At 36.6% G+C, this 22,069-nt stretch overlaps 3 protein-coding genes, 1 long non-coding RNA gene and 1 other non-coding gene across 6 annotated transcripts; 3 read left to right on the top strand and 2 right to left on the bottom strand.

Annotated features, from left to right (window-relative positions):
- The first annotated feature begins 79 nt into the window (after positions 1-79).
- LOC113294683 lies at positions 80-2,162 on the top strand. The gene is made up of 3 exons (XR_003332676.1): positions 80-539; positions 669-704; positions 1,175-2,162. It is a non-coding gene; the product is annotated as an uncharacterized LOC113294683 (long non-coding RNA).
- A 424-nt stretch (positions 2,163-2,586) lies between these two features.
- Positions 2,587-6,956, bottom strand: LOC113294681 (nicotinamide/nicotinic acid mononucleotide adenylyltransferase-like). Of its 2 annotated transcripts, none has more exons than XM_026543062.1 (4): positions 6,835-6,956; positions 5,894-6,703; positions 5,729-5,788; positions 2,587-2,921 (listed from the first exon to the last, which is right to left on the bottom strand). In XM_026543062.1, the coding sequence occupies exons 2-3, from the start codon at positions 6,675-6,677 to the stop codon at positions 5,784-5,786; spliced, it is 789 nt and encodes a 262-aa protein (XP_026398847.1). In that variant the 5' UTR covers positions 6,678-6,703; positions 6,835-6,956; the 3' UTR covers positions 2,587-2,921; positions 5,729-5,783. The 2 variants fall into 2 exon arrangements, with proteins under 2 accessions (XP_026398847.1, XP_026398848.1); XM_026543063.1 differs by having other exon boundaries at positions 5,894-6,601; positions 6,835-6,950.
- LOC113293945 lies at positions 3,222-9,534 on the top strand. Its single transcript, XM_026542384.1, has 3 exons — positions 3,222-4,577; positions 4,662-5,393; positions 8,050-9,534. Exons 1-3 carry the CDS (start codon positions 3,442-3,444, stop codon positions 9,503-9,505), a joined length of 3,324 nt encoding a protein of 1,107 aa, XP_026398169.1. The 5' UTR covers positions 3,222-3,441; the 3' UTR covers positions 9,506-9,534.
- TRNAN-GUU lies at positions 7,023-7,096 on the top strand. Its single transcript has one exon. It is a non-coding gene; the product is annotated as a tRNA-Asn (tRNA).
- Positions 9,535-10,625: 1,091 nt separating the features above from the next.
- On the bottom strand, positions 10,626-12,409 carry LOC113294682. The gene is made up of 2 exons (XM_026543064.1): positions 12,225-12,409; positions 10,626-11,905 (listed from the first exon to the last, which is right to left on the bottom strand). The coding sequence occupies exon 2, from the start codon at positions 11,882-11,884 to the stop codon at positions 11,132-11,134; it is 753 nt and encodes a 250-aa protein (XP_026398849.1). The 5' UTR covers positions 11,885-11,905; positions 12,225-12,409; the 3' UTR covers positions 10,626-11,131.
- Positions 12,410-22,069: the final 9,660 nt, after the last annotated feature.

Below are 22,069 nucleotides of genomic sequence, written 5' to 3'. Positions count from 1 at the left end.
ACGAATGTAGCTGGTCAATATCCCAGTGGAAGAGATCAAAAAATGGTTGAAATTACTTCTCTATCCTTACAAATATAACTAAAGCTTTGCGCGGCGCCTATTTCTTCTTCTCTGAACTCTTGAAATGAAAAAATCCCTCCCACTGTATTGGTTTCTTAACAATCCCTACAATTCTTAAGATGATTTGAAATTGTTGTTTCATTCTTACATCGGTGTAAGTTCTTATATACAAATCCACAACAACCAAAACCTAATTTTCAAGGTGGGGTTGGGGCTGGGGTGGTGGTGATTATGAAGAGGATGTAGGTGGAGATTGAGACGATGCTCATGGATGGATGATGAGATTCAATTACATCTTCTTCTACAGACGAAGAAATAAACAAATCTTTTTGTAATTGACAGTGAAATTGAGATTTAAATAGTGGAATTGATCGAATTTTTTGTTGCTGGATTTTGTGAATGAATGGCCTTGGATTGAAGTGTATTTAGACTCTTGATACTGGTAGAATAAATGGGTTATCCGTAAATTCGAATTGCAGGTGAAGAAAGTCATGGAACATGTTGATTTTTGAATATAACAACTGAAATGCTCCTCTTGATCATCTCTTAATTTCTTGCACATCAGCTGTTTGTGAAAATTCAATAACTAGTTTATTCTGCAATATCAGGTCTCGAGCTTGCCATTTCGAAACACCATCATAAATGTAAGTTCTCTAATATTGCTAATTTTCTTGTTACATTGTTGCTTGCTATTCTAGCATCTAAGTTTCATTTTATTTTATTGGTGCCTTAATACTTTATAGTGCCATATATACCAACATTTAGCTGCATATAGAAATTCATGCACATGAAGAACCCATTAGGCATTAGCAGTGAGAGATTTGTAAAATGATGAATATCTTAGCTTCAATTTCAGTCCTTTCAATGAATTACTCTTATGTATTGTGCTTTGCAGATATAGAAATCCCTCTAGCATGTTTCATATTGGTCTGTTTGTTTGCTCTTCAACATTATGGAACCCACCGAGTAGGATTTCTTTTTACACCGGTATTCATAACATGGCTTTTATGCATTAGTGGTGTTGGTCTCTGTAATATTGCTGAATCGAAGTACCTCCTTTGTTAGCTGTAAAGTGAAATGTTGCTGAATCGAAGTACCTCCTTTGTTTTCACAGAATAGTGTTGCACCTGGGAGGGAAGCACTTTACCGCGAATATGAAGATTTGGAAAGTGGAAACTAAATACTCTGATACGTATTTCACTACTCGACCAACTTAATATATATACATGCGTGTAGTATATAGTACTCATACTTGAAAATTTCCCACATTTTTCCTAATCTCACAATTTTGGTGACGTACTTTGTGGACGTAGAAAACCATCACTAAAGCCAGAGCTCGTTGAAGAAAGCTCTGACTATTGATTTGTCTCGGTAATGACTCACTACAATGGGTCGATTTAACTCGGTTGCATCAAAACGATTCGAGGGCTTATTTGTCTTTTACAAGGCTGACTAATTGCCACATTTACACTAACGGATGTTAACTATTTAAAGAAAAAAACAGGATGGAAAAGGTCAAATGTGTGGCATTAAATAAATTCTGAAAAAAACAGTGGCACTTTCATAAACATGAAATTGGAAGTGTGACACTTTATTAAAATCCCCTTTTTTCTTTTAACAAGCTGAAAATGTTGGATTGCTTTGTATGATTAGGTTGGAACTTCGACTCCCAATTTATAGGTCGAATGGTAGTTAATACATGGCATATGTTCAAGACATTTAATGTGCCACATAATATGATCATGCTACAAGCAGAATCAAAATTCTGATATCATGATATTTTCCATTCAATGGCATTCATTTTTGTTATTACGGCGATCTGCGAGTATAACGGTAAAGTATGGCATGAACAATCTGTCTATTAGTACAAAAATGGCAAGGTCAAGTAAATCGGGTTGACTTGACTTTATAGACAGCTTTTGAAAATTTAGTGACGTTTAGTAAATGGCGTCACATATCAAGATTTGTCACATCATCATACCTTAATTATTAAGTCAAAACACATACCATGTGGAATCCTGATCTCTCTGACTGTTCCAGATTTTCCAACGTGAAAACAAAAACCAAAAATAATTTCATCTCTGGCCGGAGGCATCTTATCGCAGGCCAAATTCATAGTCCAATCATAATCAAATTGAGGGAAAAATCTGATAGACAAATTTCACTATTCACTATAGATAAGAAAATACTGGGCCTGGTAATTTATGGTACTCAGAGCCTGCACCAGGAAATTTTACAAACAAATTTTCTCAATTTTGCAGGAGTGGCCAGCAACATCTAGGCAGGAGTGATAACTCTTGTACAAGCAAGCTTTATAATTACTAAACAAGGACTTAAATCTTTTGCTTAAAACAAAGAAAACTGTTCCTGATAGGTTTTTGCAAGAAAACGTGTATTTAGGAGCAATAATAATTTCTTCATTTCCTTGCAAAACGTATAACCTTATTTTGAATGTCAATGAAATAATACACAATTACACTTAATCGAAGTTTATTCTTGTTCAAATCGACATGTAATATACGTGGAATAAATAGTAGATTTGATTACGATATATTGTTTATGTTTACAGCTATGACCAAAGCGGAGGAGAATAACGCTTTCTCTGTGGAACTTCAAAGCAACTAATAATCACACATGGAGGGCCAGCAGAAAGCAGTGCCCATACAAAATAATCAAATCATGTTGTCTGAAATTTGCAAATGAGTCCTTACCTCAGTTGTAAAATGCATTCCTCCTGCAAGTTTTTGGGATGTCGGAGTTACCAGGTTCCGGGTCATGAGGAAATCAGGCCCCTAACTCACTATGCCAGTTCGAGTCTCAGCAATTATAAAACTGAAGTATGGATTTGCAAATCTTGTTCCCTGCAATAAAAATATATACTGATATATTAGCATGGTGCATGTGAAACCAAGACCAGTATTAATGAGAACAATGTGCATAATACAAATCAGAACCTGGAGAGAAAGTTAGAAAACAATAAATTATTCATTTCCATCACATTCTGTCTCAATGTCAATAACCTATTACTTCATAATTCAGTTTTCAAAGAAAAAGTATATAATACCAAATATGATACAAATCTGAGCAATTTCAACAACAGAACATATCGAAAGGCGAATTTGTCTAGCAATAGCAATTCATACTAATTCAAGAGCAAAATCCTTGAAAAATGGAAGAAAGCAGTGAAAGGGATCTGCCACAAAATTGGTTCAGAAGCTATTCATCAACCAACTTACGACATCCATCACCATCAGCTTTCTTTTTTATGTTAATCTTCATGTTCATTGCAGTTCCATCTTTTCTTTCTTTCAGCTCTCAATTAATAAAACCCATTTGGTATTAGTCTTCCTTGCTGTTCTTGGTGTACTTCTTTGTAGAACCATGGCAGTTGGCAACAGGGAGGTTGAGAAGGAGCAGCACCATCATTATAATCAACAACGTCGACCCTTGTCGAATTTCTTATTGAACTATGGGTTTTATATCATGATCATACTCATTACAGCACTAGTACTGATATTCATTGTAATTCCATTTCTGTCTTTCTTTTCTCAAAATCTCAAGCCTAGTGTTGTTCAGAAAAATTGGAGTAGTCTTATTCTTGTTCTAGTTTTCTCGGCTATTTTGTGTGGACTTCTTAGTTTAAGTACCACGGAGGCTGATGAGGGGGAGGAGAAGAAGGCCGATGTGAAGGAGGAGGTTGGGGCAGACTCCGCAGAGAAGAAGGAAAACAGTGAGAATCACCGACAGAAGAATAAAAAGGATATCCATCATCATTATCATTTCCATCAACATCAACATCCTCATCATCATCACCATTATCATCATCTTCGACGCCTCCGTCGTCGTCTTCGTAATAGGACTACAGATCAACAACAGTTGGCCACTGATGCGAATCAAAAACAGGTGCCAACTGATACATATCAACAGTTAGATACATATCAACAGTTAGATACAGATACACTACCTATCCAGCAGCAACAGGTGCCTACTGATGAACGATGGTCGCCTACTGATGGAGATCGACAACAGGTGCCAACTGATACATATCAACAGTTAGATACTGATACAGTACCTATCCATCAGAAACAGGTGCCTACTGATCAACGGTGGTTGCCTACTGACATAGATGAACAGGTGCCTACTACTATTGTGCCAGATGGAAATAAAATGATGAGAAGGAATAGTCGTTCATATTCGGATCTAAGCAAACAAGAATCGTATCAGAAACTCGACCATGAATTCCCAAGATACTATGATGATATTAATGTAGGTAGGTATCTGTACAGTTATCAACCCGAAGGTCCTCAACCATCAGCACCGCCGGTATTTAAGAAGGAAGAATTTGAAGATTTCACTAGGGATCAACAACAGGTGCCTCCTCCTAAATTTGTGCCTAATGGAAATAGAATGATGATGAGAAGGAATAGCCGTTCATATTCTGATCTCAATAGACAAGAATCACATCAGAAACTCAACTATGAAAGCACAAGATACTGTGATGATATTAATGTAGGCAGGTATTGGTACGGTGGTTGACCTCAAGGTCCTCCACAATCAGCCCCGCCATTGATCACGAAAGAAGATTTTGAGAATATCTCTAGACAGTGTTCAATTGGTGAACCTCATTCTCGGGTGGATCCACCACCGCCATCACAGCCACCTCCACCACCGCCTGTAACACTTTATGAAAAGTTTAAAATAAGGTGGAAAAAGATGCGTTCTGGGCCAACCCCACCACCACCATACTCTTGGGCATCAACTTCATCAGGTCCTCCTCAATTATCTAGCAAGAGTCCGGAGATCAAGAAAATCTTGGATCACAAAGATTCTGATGCTTGGATCCCTTCTATCTATACTGAGTTAAAAATCAATTTTAGTGCCGCATGGATCACTCCGGAAAAAGTTACTGGAATTGGCTTAATTCTAAGAGACTCTACAGGTTTATGTAGGGGAGCAAGGGGAAGAAAATGCTTTTCAGTGTCGAGTGAAGAAGCCTCGGCAAGAGCAGCTTTGGAGGCTGTCACATGGGCAAAACAATTCCCACTGTATGGAGTTACTTTTGAAGGAGACACAAAGTGTATCATGGACTATCTACAAAATAAGACGACAAATGTTCAAGAAACCACTGCCTCACTACTTAAAGAAGCTCTACAAGTTAGTAATTGTATGTCAGGAACATACAACTGGTTTCAATACGTTTCAAGGAATGCAAACAAAGTAGCAAACGAAACGGCAATACTAGTACGAATATCAGAAACTTCTTTTGATGGAGAGGTGAATCTACCGTCTTATATATCTTCTAAGTTAGCAAATGAACGTGTAATTGAAACTGTGTAATCCTCTTTATACGTAATTCAGTTTGCAAGAAAAAGAAAGATATATATGTTGGATTAATTTACACATAATGTTCAATAATAATGAGTGGAAACAACCTCTTAACTGAATAATGGCTCGCTTTACAATTTTCAGAAAGCACCTAATTTTTTTTTCTCCAAATGTTATGTAAATGCTGAAACTCATTACAGTATTCACACAAATATTTGTCTCAATTCTAATGGAGCAACTAATTCTGTCGGAATAAACATGATTATTGAACATGTTGCTTACATGATCGATGCCATTTTCTGAGGTTGTTAAAGAATGAGAAAAGAAAATGACTACAGTGTACCTGTTTCTATGGATGCTGCCCCCGAAGGTGGAATCAATACGCACATAAGTAGTTTTCAATCTGCATAAACAACACAATTTGACAGTACCACATGGGAAATTTTCATCAAACCAGTCTAAAATTTAGAGAGATTTGATACATATTATAAACGAGCTAGAAGTGCACCTGATATTTCTTTCTTTTTAAGCATCATCTTTTCATCCTTCCCCTCTTGCAAGTGCTTCTTTTCATTTGCCTCCGAATTCAGGTACAGGTTGTGTTGTCTGATATAATCAATCACTTCATCCACAGTCAAATACTTTACTGATAATCCAATTGACATACATTCCCTCATTCTTGAAGAACTAATCTGGTTCGGGATCAGTTCATCCACAACTCTAATGTTGTTCTTATACGCATTCAAAATCTCATCCCCTGAAACAATCTTCTCAATCTTCGTACCTTCTCTTCGAATACAAACAATTCCATAATCTCTACATAAGGCCCTAATCTGCTCAGGGATCCATACTCCCGGCACACAAAACGATTCCACTAAATCAGAACCACATAGAAGCATAACCTTAAGCGACTCTCTCCGTACCAATCCACTGTCACACAAGCAACTCTGCACTCTACCCAAAACAGTCAAAGTCCGCTGATAACTACTTTGTTTCGCCTCCCATGGATCCACCATCACAAACGACGAGCTTCTACAAGCAAGCTCACACAACTGTAAGCGATGTTCAGCAGAGATGAGAGCTTTCTTCTTGTATGCATCATTCACAGGTGACATGTAACCTCCAATAACACAAAATCCATCTGAATTTAATGCATCTCTTGCCAGTTCAAACATTCGCAAATGCATAAAAGTCGGAGGATTGAAACTTCCATTTGCTACTAAAACAACAACAAACTTCCCATCATCAATGGGTTTTAAAGACAGTTTATCCAATGGCAACTCTACATCCATAATTAGCTTACCCTTGGATTTGCTTTCTGTTAGGCATTTTCACAAACACTTAACAGTCAGAAAATAAAATTGACAAACTTAATTTAATCAGGGCATCAAGTACTGAATCAACTATATTTAGCGTGAAATAAAAGTAAAATTCAGTTGATTTCATTACCTTACAGAATGATGTCCAACAAAGATTTGTAAATTTCTGGTTCAAGTAGTCTAAGAGGATCGTGTGGTGGTGGAGAGTGAAGTAGAGAGGGGCAGAATTTCTCTGAATCGGTGGTGGTCTTGGACTCTCGGTGCTTCAATTTTTCTGAGAAAGGATTTATAATTGAATCAGATTTAGGGTACAACAAAGCTGGAATAGCTCAGCTGGTTAGAGCGTGTGGCTGTTAACCACAAGGTCACAGGTTCAATCCCTGTTTCTAGCGTTACTTTTTAGTTTTTTTTGGAAAACTACAATTTTTTAAACACAAATATTCCATAATTTTTTTTGGATAACTCCACAATTATGCTTACATCAAATGGATTACAAAGTGTGACAACACAAAAATTGTACAATTTTGCCCAACCAAACCAAATGGACCACAAAGTGTGACGAAAAATTCAATTTTGTAGACATGACTTTCCCAGATTCCTTGGAATGGTGCAGTGCATATCCAACTGATCTCGCGGACTAAGAAAACAAACCAATTAAACGCTCTATCTGACAAATCTGGTCTCCGTATGAACTCGAAATGGTGGTCCTGCGTGGACTACCGAATTAACAGAAACCTTAATGTCAAGGCTGTAACAGTCATTGATTTTACTCCTGCAAATGAAGTCTTGTTGACTACACCACCAGAATTTCACAGACTAAGCAAGCAAACCAACTATATCTCCTTTACTGCAACAGTATCCAAATTGAACACTCCATCTGACAAATCTTGTTTCTCTGTAAACTGTGGTCCTGCGCACTATCCAGTTAACAGAAACCTTATTGTCAAGGCTGTAACAGTGGCTGATTTTTCCTCACCTACAAATGGAGTCAGCTCAACTGATCTCACGACCACTCCACCAGAATCTCAGACCAACTACACATCTAGCTAGTCTTCTTAGGAACTCCAAATGGTGGTCCTGCGCACTATCCAAATTAACAGAAACCGTAATGTCAAGGATGTCGCATCATTGATTTTTCTAACCTGCAAATGAAGTAAATATGTGACATTTCTAAAAAGAAAAAACTAAATTAATCAACAACAAGACCATTTCTACCACTCTCCTACGTTACCTTAAAGTCAATATTGCTTGCTCTAAATCATACATGCACACAAACATAAAATACGAATATCTCACATTCCATAGAGCTCAAGAAAGCAATAGAACCTTAAAATATTTACCACAGAACAAGAGGGGCATTTTGTGTGCACAGCAGCAGCAGCTCATCCATCAGACATCGATTCTCAATGAAAATCTTTAAGAAGAAATCTTGGGTTTTGATTATAGGTTTGCTAATAACAGCATTAACAGTAGTACTCTTTGTTATATATCCATCTTTTCTTTCTTCCTTGTCCGAATTCTTCATTAATATTTTGGATTCGGATATTCTCAACTTAGTTTTAGTTTCCATCGCGATACTACTTGGAGTACTTCTCAATAGAAACACCACAGTTGAGAGCGGTTCCTGGACTGTTGGTGGTGGGAGGGATCATAGTTTAACAAATTTGCACTCGCAACATCACCACCACCATCATCATTACTATCATCTCGGTCGTCGCCACCATCATCCTCGCCATCGTAGGCCTGTGGATCCAAAACGACCTGGTATGGCCCATAAAAATCAAAATATGGATGAATTGAGTAGTTTATCATCTTCTGCTGCTGATGCTGCTACTAGTACTGCTGCTATGGCTGAGGCAAGTGGAAAGGGATTACTAAGAAGGAATAGTAATTCATTCCCTGATCTGAGACAAGAACCGTTCTGGAAACCCGACCCTGAAAGGAGGCGATACTATGATGATAACGATGTCAATACATATCAATATGGTGAACCAAGTTATCCACATCATCCTCAGCCATCAGCTCCACCAGTACCTGAATCTTACGACACCCAGTATACAAGTAATCCAAAAACCATACCGCCCATAGCACGTCAACAAGAGATTTCATCTTCAGAACCATCACGAGTACCCCAACAACCAACAAAATCCCCAACTCCAAAAACACCATCACCACCACCACCTGCAGCAGAGCGGAGAAGAAAAGAAAGGGAGGAGAAAAGAACAATTAGACTGAGAAAGCGTACAGAGAAGTCAGCTGATGAAGAAACGAATGATTTGAAATTCAAGAAACATCAATTTCAGTCCTTAATACCACCACCCCTACAGCCAACAGAATCAGAGCAACTGTTCCCCAAAACACCGTCAACATCACCACCATCCATACAACCAACTGAATCTCCAGAACTGTTGCCCAAGATACCGCCAATACCCCCACCACTACAACCCACTGAGTTACCACAACCGTTGCCGAAAATACCAGCAATACCACCGCCCACACAACCAACTGAATCACCACAACCGCTGCCCAATATACCACCAACAGCCCCCATGACAGATAGAAGACAAGAGCAGGAAGACAAGCAAGCAATCCAATTGATAGGTAAAGAGCATCCAGATCAAAAGTCAGTTGGTGCAGACAAAGACATGGAACTTGAGAAAGGAAATTTTGGTGATTTCTTGTTTCGTCATTTCTTTGGTGAACCTTTGTCTTCTGTGGGTCAATCACCAACTCCACCTCCGCCTCCAACTTCACCAACATCTCCTTATGAAAACTTCATCAATTTTTTAAACAAATATTAACATTTAACATATGCACCTAGGCCACCATCTCCACCACCATTACCACCAACAACAACTATACCATTGCCTCCATCCTTATGGCACATGCCAGAGCGGGTATACCAATGCCTCCACCTTCACCTCCATCTTTGCAATTGTCTAAATTTGCAACCCATCTCCATCAATGTCTCAGAGAAACAACCTGCGCGCCACTTGGCCTGCAAGGAAACCTGCTGAATTATGTAGCACAAAAAAGTCAGTTTGCTTAGATAGGATGTCACTTCCTTCATCACCACGGGTCCACATCCACAAGTCAATATAGATGCATTTCAATAAGTTCCATAACAAGAATAATTCAAAGAACGGGACATACACAAGGCTGACAAAGGATAATGTACACTTGCGGACCCTGACACATTTATTCTTTGGAGCTATGTTGTAAAAGGCGCCCGGGCGCTCGCATAGGCGTGCGAGGCGCCCAAGGGGAGCCTAAGAAAAAAAGCGCCCAAGGCGCAAAAATAAAGGGTATTTCTGATTTTTCTAAATCTCGGGCGATAGGAGCTGGGCTTGGAGCCTCGCCCAGCGCCTTTTACAACATAGCTTTGGAGTGGTGAAGACTGAGGAGGGCATATTTGAATTCATAACTAAGGGAGAAATTCTTTCAATTGTACATACTGACTAATATGTGAAGTTCTTTTCAATTGTAAATCCGAAAATGTATATATAATATGTAAATACTGACTGATATGTGACTAAAGGCTCAGCTTTCAGTACACACCTTTAATTTTGGTTGCCACAGCTGCAGTCAGCAAATAAAGAATATGTTCCACAATATCCATTCCCTGCAAATCAAACGGAATTTGGCCTTAGTTTTCTCTCAGGCATTTCCCCTTACAAATACAAGGTCAAGAATCTAGAACAATGCGAGAAATGCAGAACCAATAATTACTTACCGGCATATAAGTAATTTCTGTAGTTGACTTTTAAAACCAATGATTGCTGAATATTCATCATCCACCTTCAATATATTCCTTTTATTTTAATTGAATTGACAAAACAAGTTCACTGCTCTAATTGGCAAGAACTGGGAAACAAATATGTATGAGCTAAATCTACATGTCTAGGTTTACAAACTAGTTCCACATAAAAGAGTTGAATGCCATTGATCAAAGAAAAATGTTGGAAACAATTGGCAAGGAAACTGCCATGGATATCAATGTCATGGACATAAGCTTATATGGATTACAAGAAGACACAAAAACTAAAAGTAACTAAGTTCAGGTTTGAACATACTAAATATATGTGAGGTAGATGTGCATGGAATGATAGTTTTGGTGTCCTTTTCGCAATTGAACCACGAAATCTCATCATAACCAACCATAAGAACAGTATCACTCGACCACATTCCCACCGGATGATACATTCTACTTGGACCAGGTTTACTTTTATAGATCCATCTAATATCGTTGCAGAACTTCCTCTTCCAAATCGGATCGGTGGTAGAGTAACTCTCTAAAATCCAAACCTTCATCCACTCTTTATTATAAAAGATTACTCCGAGCTTTCCATCGCATTTGACTACAAAGCTAGCACTTTCTATACCTTCCAAGTCGCATGAAAATTTAAGCTATGTCCACTTCTCTTGATTCACGTAGTCAACAAATATAGAATAGGAGTAGTTTGACCAATGAAATCCTCCATTGAGAAAAATAGCATCTCTTTGTTTAAACGAAATGCTATTAGTAAATTTGATAAATTGCTTCCTCTTCCAAGTCCAGTTGGTGGAGTCAAACACCTCACAGTGATGTCACAATCCCGCCTGAGATCTACATAAACGAAGTACCTTAAATTCCAGCCTCGGGACTGTGCCACTGCTATACCAATACGGACCTTAGGGAAGCTGCCAAGACTGGTGTTCAGGTTCGGTATTTTCCTCCATTCTCTTGTTGCTGTTTTACAGATGTGATAACTTGGAATCGGGGACGACTTTGGTCTAGTGACACAACAAAGTAAAGAACCAAATTGAGATGCACAAGCAATGGTAATATCATTTGCTGATTTTGGTAAGAAATCGAGAAATGGAGATGAAACCATAGGTGACTTGTGCTCCTGGTGACAGTCGACATAGGGGGCAAATTTTATATGTTCCATAACATGATCATAGACCAAGCAGCCTGGTCCCAAACTTGGCGTGTTCTGTAGATTTTTCTTTTGAAACTGTGTATCAAATAGAATGAGTTTCTGCCAGTCTTTACAAACCCATTGACATTGTCGTAACAGATTAACCAAAGTTACTCTACTTAAAACCTCATAGACTGCATCATACAACAAGTCCTGAATCTCTTCCTGTACAGCTACTACTTGACATTCATCTTCTTCTACACCCTTGCATAACTCCATTGTTCTTAATACAATCCAAAGCTAATGTAAGCAGCAACAACAACAACAATGACAGACGTTTTATCAATAAACACAGTAAAATTTGTAATAAATCTTTTAGTACAATTGAACTAAAAGAGATTCCACAGGCTTTAAGGAAACTATACATATTCAATTACAAGTTTAATCAGAATCCCTAGTTTAGTTTCTTACCCTAGAACTAAATCATAAGATCAAATATGGGGTTTAAACAAAAATCAATCATAGAAATCAAAAAATCATATATTTCCTCTATTTCATAAACAATCAATTAATTTGACATGAATGAATGAATGAATGAGGATCGATGATTAACATTTACCTCTTTAGTTTCTTCTATTTCCCTCTTCTAAGAAATATAGCTTTGTATCATCAACATCAAGGAAACAGCTCTATGCCAAAGAAGTTTACTCAAAAATCAATTCGACCAAAATTTCTTAATTTAAAAATCCAAGTAATCGATAGAGAGACAGAGAGCAGTAGTCACTAGTCGGTAGAACTAGAGGCGGAAAGAACAGAGTTTCAAAGAAGAAATCAAGAAGGTGAGGCCGCAGATTTTTCTTTGTGCGGCCCAACTTGGAAAGGCTACTAATGGGTACCATATTTGCTTAGGCCCTGGGGTAATATCAAAAAAGAATGATCAGCCTTCTTTTTTTCGGGACCATTGTTTTATTTTGGGTAGGACATTAGAAGTAAATCTAGGTCATCCCTTGTCTAGATATTTATATGAATACTTAAATTATCTTCATGATTAATTTTGGGTGATGATTAGTTAGTGTTAATAATAGTTGGTGTAATGATTAGTGAAATAATTAAGTTAAAGATAATTAGTTAGATTAAAAAATTAGATGGTTTTTTTAAAAAAGAAGTAGAATTATTGAGAGAATAAAGCTAGAGAAGATGAAGAAGAAAAACATGGAAAATAAAAAAAATATGAGTTCACTAAACTTCAGTATTCAAGTGATGATTCAATTGATGATAGCTCATCTGAATCATGTAACCGAACACATCTGATAATGTTGGTTGAATTGCTCCAAATTTTCCATTAAAATATAAAATTTTGAAGTAAATTTGGCCTTGTTCGGTTATCTTATGTGAAGAACATGTAACCGAACACATCCGAAAGTGTGGTTCGGTTACTTTTTCCAAACACGCAGGTTACCGAACTCGCTCGTTAATGGAGGTTTTTAGTAGTTCGGTTAACAGACGTGTTATCGAACTTTGTTTATAGGATTTACAGAGTAATTTTCGGTTTGCCCGCAATGTTACCGAACTTTAGGGTCTAGAAGTTCGGTTGGTTTGCAAACATTATATAACCGAACTTCACGTGAATTTTACCAAGTGTACATAGTTCGGTTGGTTCGCAAACTTCATACCAACCAACTTTCTAACCGAACTTTACGTAAAAAAAAATTTATACCAAGTGTAAGAAGTTCGGTTGGTTCGCAAACTTTTACCCAACAACATATCTAACTGAACTCAGTATCAGAGTGAAGTTCGGTTAGGTGAAAAAAATCTCAAATAAACCGAATTGATCAACATATGTGTTTGCATTGTAGAGTTCGGTTAGCAATTTTTTTTTGCGAACCAACCGAACTCAACATATTGATTTTCAGAGATGGGTTCGGTTAGAATTTTTATTTTTTTTGCGAACCATCCGAACTCGGAGTTCGGTTGCGAAAAAATAAATGCGTGATAACCGAAGTGTTCTTCGTGTTCTTGGTTTCAGAATGTGGGGTTAGCAAACTAGGTTTTTTATAAATAATTTCTAACCATATTTTGATGATTTCTGATCCATTTTCTCAATCAAAAACGAATGAAACAAAGAACTTCAAGGAAAGAGAGAAGAAGAAGAGAAGAGTTTTTTTTTCAAAAACAAAAGATTTTCGATGTTTTTGCTTTAGATTTTGATTAATGATTCATTTAGATTAGACATATATATATATATGATTAGATTTATATACTTATTAGGTTAGTTTTAATTTAAATTAGAGTAAAGGGTAAATGTGTATTTTTCTATCTTTAGGACACCCCTTATAAATATAGGAAAGGTGGCATAATAAAACAATGTTCCCCTCAAAAAAAGGTTGGTCCCCAAAAAATCGTTCCAAAAAAACGGTTTTTTTGGACATTACCCCATTTTGGTAGGGGTGAGCAAAACAATCATACCCGCGGATTTTATTCGGTCCAATCCGAATTTTGACGAGTTGGTACCCAGCCTGCATGTTGATGGATTAGACGTTGGTGAATTTTTAAAACTGGCCATTTCCATGGGTTAGATACGGGTGATAGATCATTCATCCGCTGGACACCCGCCCCTGAGCATAATTTTGATATTTATATATTGTTTCTTGCAAATTAACACTCAGTGGAGAGAAAGTTGTTCCCACTTCCCCAGCTGCAATTCCCCTTATTTTCTGTCAGGTTTTCTTATTTTTGCTTCATTAAACAAAACAGGCTGGCCATTTTTTGGAGTTTCCAACTCAGTGAAAACTCCACCAAGGCTTTGTGTGTGATTTCACAGAATCATCATATGACTTATAAGTTGTGTTTGAAAGGTGGTTTGAGACGGGCCATCAAGCGTTGGTTTTATCACTCACAAGGTCAATCACACGTTAAGTTTTTGAAAAATGCTTGTTGGACCTAGAGGAGACTAACAAATCCTAATGTAAGATCGTCGTGCAAAGCTTAGGCAATCAGTGGAATGACTTAAAATTGAGATTTAAACATGAGAATTGAACCTACAGAAAAAGTGGTTGCAATAAATACAACATTTTATGTTTCCTCCTTTCTGAGAGTGTTTATGCCTCCGTATATAACTCCAATATTTTCATGTGTGATGGTAATTCCGAATCCGCTAATCCACATGTATCCATCCGGTTCATCGGCCCACCTGCGGGTATCATATCCATTGGGTAATGTACTCGACGCGGGTGCACTTTTAGAAACCGTCATTTTTATGGATTGGGTTTGGGTGGTACCAAATCCGCACCCACCCATCAGTTGCTCACCTCTACCTTTTGGTGGGGATTACTATTTCTTTTTGGGGTGGATATTTGGAAGTAGAGTGAAACACCGCTTATCCAAATATGTATTTCAGTACAAAATTTAACCTTTCTGATTAAGTTAGTGTAATGATTAGTGAGTTAATTAATGATCAGTGAGATTAAATTAATAAGTTCTTTTTTTTTCAAAAGAATAATTATTGAGAGGTAGAAGAAGAAGATGAGGGTTTTGGAAGAAAAAAAGTTAGATCTTTTTCTTTAAGAGCCACAACAAGAATATGATATTTTGGGTATTCACGGATACTCCAAATTTAGTTTATGGTGCTTGAATTGGCCAAAACACTCCTAAAAATGAACAAATTACAAATTGATTTCGGTTTGATTAAAAAAGTTCGGCTATGATATCTGAAGAACAGGTAGCCGAACTGATCTGCAAATGTTGTTCGGCTAATGTTTCTGAGAACACAGGTAGCCGAATTCAGCTTTAATGGAGTTTTTTCTTTCAGAGAAAAGTTCGGTTAAGAGAAAACAATTGCGACGTAACCGAATTCAATATATAGGTTTTTCAGAGAGAAGTTCTGTTAGGAGAAAAGATTACGGCGTAATCGAACTTTTTGCGACGACATCGAACTTTTTTGCGATGTAACCGAACTTTTTGCGACGAAACTGAACTTTTGCGACGTAGACGAATTTTTTTTGCGATGAAACCAAATTTTTTTGTAACGAAACCGAAATTTTGTGACGAAACCGAATTTTTTGCGACGTAACCAAACTAAAAGTTTGGCTAGGACTTCTTTTTGCGACGTAACCGAACTTTTCACTGAAAAAAAGAACCTCCATTAAAGTTGAGTTCAGCTAGTTCGACAAAGTTTGTCACATAATTTCTAGCCGAACTTCTCTCTGCAACTTCCATTTCAACTCATTTTGATGATTACTTCTCATTTTTTCAACCAAAAACGAAGAACAAGTAATGGGTTTGTGAGAATATCTTTGCTAATGATTAAAATTAATCTATATATATAGAAGTGGTCGTTGGTGGTGGTGGTGGTGGGAGGTGGTTGGAGGAGGTGGTGGTTATATATATAGGTGATTACTAGGTTGGTTTTAAATTAAATTAGGTTAAGAATGTGTTAGTCATGTCCACACTTTAGGACACCTCCTATAATTATTGGGTGATATTATTATCACATAGTAGCCCCCACCAAAAAAGGGTAATGCCCAAAAAATGCTTTTACCAAAATAGATATGATACCCATTAGCAATGTTGTAACTCGGCCCAATTTCTTTCTATACCACCTTCTTACACCATCATTTGGGATGTGCAATGTACAGACGGATGCTGATTAGGGTTACCCGTGTCCAATTTGTCAAAACTACGGATTTGAAAAATTCAATAATGTCCAGCCCAATCACCCGCGGATTTAACGTCCGTGGATTAACGGGTGATGCAGACAAGATGCGGATTTAACCGTAGATTTAACCTAAAAAAAATCATGTCTTTAACTATATACTTTTCATGTACTGTTTTTCTGCTTCTTGTTACCAGAGTTCCCTCCTTTTCCTTTGCTATTATGTCCCAGACTCATTGCAAACTGCCGAAACGATACCCCGAAAATACATTGAGTATAACATATGTTGAAGAGGGGTGTAGTTCCAAAGATGTCAGTGAACAGAGAGCTGACTTAAAAGTACCAAAATTTCTAAAGCATACTTTAGAAGCAGAAAAATTCCATATGTTATCATGCAAATATTTTATCTGTCTATATAGTAAGAATTTCAGCCACATATATGCAACTATAGCTGGCAAACGGGCGGGACGGATCTGGCTTGTGACCAACCCGCGGGTTACGGGTTAATACAAGCCTGAGCTCGCGGGTTGAAATTCTTCACGGGTGGTCATTTATCCCACCCGCGCCCATCCCGGGTAAAGCTCACGGGTTCACGGATGCTCACGGGTTAACTAGTTTTTGTTGAGTCAACTCGCCAGAAACCGATTTCTGGGCTATTTCCGGCCACATTCAGGCCATCTAAAGTTCCTTTCCTACAACCTAAGTACCTAACATTCATCCAATTCATTTGGTATATCAATTCAAAAACTCAAAATTGCAAAACAAAACTAATTTTGCATTTAAAGAAACACAAATACTAGTCATTAGTAGTTTAGTACTTAAGTACTTTAGTTACAGACTTACAGTTCATGAATCATGATGATATTTCCAAGTTTCCAACAATGAAAATAAACCTAGTTTCCAACAATGAAAATAAACCTAGTTTCATTGTCCGAGACTGTACCATATTAATAACCATTTCCTGCACATGCATTTTCAAGTCACCCAAAAAATTACAAAGAATCCAAGAGAGCAACAGCAGAGATGATTCAACCCAAATGGCCGCCTGCAACATGCCTATAGTTACGACTCGGAGTATAAATTCCTAATCACGCAGCCGATGTATGAGATACGGGCAAGCGTGGCTAAGGCTAAGCAAGCCTCTTTGGTGCAGCCGAGGTACAAATGGCGCTTCTCCAGGTTAGTTAAACCACTTCCTGCACATGCATGTTATAGTACATGCATTTTCAAGTCACCCAAAAAATTGAAAATCACCAAATACAAATGCTTCTGCACCCTTAATTAGCTAGTATCCAATTCAATATAAGTGCCAGATTCAAAATTTAACAAGTTTAACATTTATTACAAACCGATACAAGTAACATTCTCTTGCAAGTTGCATCTAACAAAACAAACAAATCCCCTAAATCTCCGTAAAGCATACTAATGAGTAATGATACAATCATAAAAATACTTTTCTCATTTTAATCATACAAGTCTAATGTGTAAACACACTCAATGTGATGCAGCTATGAGCTTTACCATCAAAATCCAAACATGATAAAATGTGCCACAGTGATTATAATGCAATTGCAGACGGCTATTGATAGTTCCTTAATTTTGGACCGAGAGGCAAGAAAATACATAAAAAACATATGCAGTTTCACTTACTTAACGGGAAGTTCCACGAGGAGAAATGAGAACAAGGCCAAGGGGTTCAGGTGCTACTTCTCCCGAGGCTGGAAAAAAGAGCAATGGTAATATGGTATTCTTCCCTGCAACCCAAACACACGATCTGATGATGATTGTGTACAGAAAGAATGAAAATTATCATAAAAGATAAAGAAGTCAAATTTTATTTGATTTAAATTTACAAAATGTACTTACAGACTTAGGGGACATCCACTTATCCAAAGATTCCAAAGTCCAAACTGCTTAAAGAAAAATTTAAAGATACTTCATGTTTTGAATGATACTTCGAAAAAGATAAACAAGATAAACAAAGATAAACCTTTTGTATATGATTTCAATCACATCAAGCATGTTAAATCTCAACCAAAATTCAAACTAAACTCATTCAATTTGAAGCTCATACAATTAATATCTCAATTTCACAAGCAAACTCTAAACTGCTCATTCAATTCCAACCCATACCATTACTATTATTTCAATTTCACAAGCAAAACTGTTGAATACGAAGTTTATGTTACAAGACTATTTTCAAGAACAAGACATCGTTCAAGTTCCAAGACTATTTTCAAAAGATTGTTCAAGTTGCACACTTCAAAGATTTTTCGTGTCCAACTTAAAGGGGCGTATTAGAATATTATAGGGCGTACGTACGAGGTAACCGTACACATGAAGAGAAGATAAAGTGAACGTGAGTTTGTTCAGGTGCAATGAAGATAAAGTCAAAGATAATTATGCATTTAGTTTTCACTATATTTATGGAAAACCTAGTCAACCTGAATATGAGGTATTCCATAATCTCCTAGGTTTGTTAACTCTATAAATAATAATTGTATTGCAAGTGTAAAATTCATCTCAGTATGTATTACTGTTGATCAATAAACAATCATCCCTACGGGGTTTGATCAGTGGATGTAGGTCGGTGACCGAACCGCTTTAATCATGTTTTCATATTAATTTTGGTATGTATATTTATTTATTCTGTTTCATTTCTTTATCATTGATTCATCCTAATATTGTTTGTCTTGATCAATGATATTCATCTTAAATTTGATCTAGACATCAAAATTTAAGAATACATAAGTCCATACTGATGCGAGTATCTTCTGATACAGATTATATGCATCTTTTCCTTTGTGATCATTGTGTCTTTTCTTCATAGGACCCCTTTGGTGTCACAAATAATTTTCCTTTAATTTCTATAATGGAAATTATTTTTATACTTCTCGACACAAAATTGATACAAATTACATGTGTCTAAACAAAAGTTATACACCGGTTCTCAACAGATCTATCAGATTGTGAGTTCCACAATGCTAGACAGGTGGGGAAAGAAATTGTTCTTGACGGACCCTTCATTTTAAGGACCTCAAAAATCGCATACATTAAATTTGAGCAAATGAAAAACTTTGCAAAATGGTGTATCACACTTATAGGGTAACTAAGAGAAAACTCTGAGAAATGCCGGACCCCACAAGAATTATTATAGGCGCTGAAAAATTGGTAACTAGAGAAAAAATTAAATCAACACTGTATGTGGAAGCAAACAAGCAGTAAAGAAACAACTTTAAATAGTATTACGAAAATAAAGAATCATGACTGATAAAACTAGACTCCACCAAAACCAATTCTCACAGATTTGATAGTAGTCCCTCCCATCCAACGTTGATTTATTGTGTGTGAGATTTCGCGGAGTTCATATTTTCCAAAATATAAAACAGTAGTGGATGACAGATCATTAAAACTAATTGACAAGTTGAGGTAATTGATTTCTTTTCCTCCTATTTATCTTTGTTCTGTGTTGGAGTAATAAACTGAGATATTAATATGATACATAAACTCATATTGATGTGAGTATTAGCTGATACAGCTTGCCACAAATGGGTCATTATCATTCAGCTGTGGATGGGTCATTTTCACTTAAGGTCGCTTTTGGTTGTAACAAAACACACTTTTTCTCATGTTGATTACTTTCTCTAATGGGTTTTCTCTAGCTGTATTAATCAAGCTGTGTGTATAAAACTTGACACAAATGATATTATGCGTATTGCCAAAGTATTGCACCGTTTTTTTTAAAACATATACGCGCCTTGTTTTAGGTGACTTGTAACCGTAGTTTGCTCCTTGTGTAATGGCTCAAAACAATAGAAAAATGTTCCTGAAATTCAGTGTGCAAAATCATATGTTTCGTGCCTTAAATCTTGTTTTATTTGTTTTCTTGGAAGCAAACAAAATCTTTGGTTGTGTGAGCGGGGGCACAGCTTTTCACCTGTGCAGATTTTGGCAGTAACGGGAAATATCTACGTACCTGAGATATTGTCTGTCAGTGATCACATGAATTGTGACATGCAGCATTTGACATTGCAATAGTAAAACTACTAGATCGACAACATTTCAAGACTTCAAATGATGACAAGCTATTGCACGTTTGTGTATGTTGGTAATGCAAATCGACCTGATTTTTCAGTGCCCACATGAACAATAAAATATCCGTAAATTATTTCTGTTATATCCGAATAGTTTGTTTTATTTTTCTGTTTAAGAGTGATTAACATATTCATAGACATATGTAGTAAAGAAATGAGCACCACCTCTTCTGGCATTTTATACTTCGCGCTCAGGTAGTTCTCGTACGCAATTTTTCCTCCCGGTGCTGAACAGGAGCTACAAAGACGATGGTTTGCACAAATAACGAAACATCGCTAGTGATATTCTGGTTTCTAAATTACAAGAAATGAAATATATATTTGTAAAACTGCACAAAATTTGTGTACGACTTGTTAGAAATACCTTTATATCTTAATTTACAGATAAAAATAAAATAAAAATAATTTTGGTTTTCCAAGTTAATAAGGAAGGTAATTTAAATCAAAATTCTGGTGATCTCTTAGAAACTTTACTTATAACATGTTTGTTTTCTGCTGACTCGGGGTCTGGATCTGACTCGATCCAAGTCAAATGTCAAATCGTTTGTTTTTTTATTCTGAGTCAGATTCGACTCGCGATCTGAATCAGACCTAATTTCTGACTCGGACCCGTTTGAGTCAGGTAATAAAATACCCCTGACTGATGGGACAAACCACTGATTCATATTTTTGAGTCAGATGAGTTAGTTCTGACTCAAAAAACAAACATATTGAATCATATCCAGATGAGTCAGATGATTTCAATCAATTCCGGACGAGGCAGGTAAGCCGGGAGAAAACATATGTTGTTACCCTTGAAATAGAAAAGCACATTGTAATATACTTGTAGCTTGTCATAGTCGACGATCCCATCCATAGCCCGTAGATTTCACCACACAACCTCCTCCTGGCCATAATTAATCCATGGGTTGTAGGACCGGTGACTGTTGTTGCTAGCTAACTTTCACACCTATCACAGTGGATATCAGTGAGACCATAAACCTGTCACTAGCTCATCATTCAATACAACACTTCACTTGCACCACCACTTTAACCAACTTTTTGCAAAAACAACCCACCAATTCACCACTTTTCTTAGATACCTTATTTAGGCTTTTGATCAGGAAAATACCGTACATATCCGTTTTGTCTACACAGTTTTATCCATCCGTATCCGTCTTTTACATTTACATTATAATAGTATCTCGCAATTTCGGTACTAATTTTTGTGTAAAATTATTTAGTTTTATAGTGCAATTTTTTTTAGTATAAACTCTATTCACATTATAAATTTACATTTTTATATTATCATCATTTATTGGTTTGAATTTCAATTTTTAAAATTCAACTTAGTGAAAGAAAAAAACACATATTAAGAAAAATAAGTTCATTTATTGAGAAAAACTAAACTTTATTATTATGAAGAATTACATATCATGTGATTTAATTACAATGGTATATGATTCCTTTATCCGAATAACAAGAATACACACAACGCGCCTATACGAATAATAATACATGATTAGATAAATAATTTATCTTTTCTTTAACACTATTATAATAAATAAAATAATCATTTATGTCAAGCGAGTACTTTATATAAATACTCTCATAACCGGTACAAAATATCACATTTACTCCACCCCATTTTTTCAAATGAACAAAAAACTAGCTGCAAAATTTGTCTCGGAAATAAAGCGAAATTCATCAAAAGCAATAGCTCAACAAAGAAAAAAGACC

The sequence above is a fragment of the Papaver somniferum genome, chromosome 7 (genome assembly GCF_003573695.1).
Source record: "Papaver somniferum cultivar HN1 chromosome 7, ASM357369v1, whole genome shotgun sequence".
In the NCBI taxonomy this organism is placed as follows: Eukaryota; Viridiplantae; Streptophyta; class Magnoliopsida; order Ranunculales; family Papaveraceae; genus Papaver; species Papaver somniferum.
This window is presented reverse-complemented; position numbering and strand designations above follow the sequence as displayed.

Bases quoted from the DNA above. Each gene is read 5' to 3' on its own strand.
- LOC113293945 (XM_026542384.1), top strand. From the start codon at position 3,442: ATGGCAGTTGGCAACAGGGAGGTTGAGAAGGAGCAGCACCATCATTAT. The intron at 4,578-4,661 runs GTATTGGTACGG...GAATATCTCTAG, and splicing joins GATGATATTAATGTAGGCAG to ACAGTGTTCAATTGGTGAAC. The intron at 5,394-8,049 runs GTAATCCTCTTT...TATTTACCACAG, and splicing joins GAACGTGTAATTGAAACTGT to AACAAGAGGGGCATTTTGTG.
- LOC113294681 (XM_026543062.1), bottom strand. From the start codon at position 6,677: ATGGATGTAGAGTTGCCATTGGATAAACTGTCTTTAAAACCCATTGAT.
- LOC113294682 (XM_026543064.1), bottom strand. From the start codon at position 11,884: ATGGAGTTATGCAAGGGTGTAGAAGAAGATGAATGTCAAGTAGTAGCT.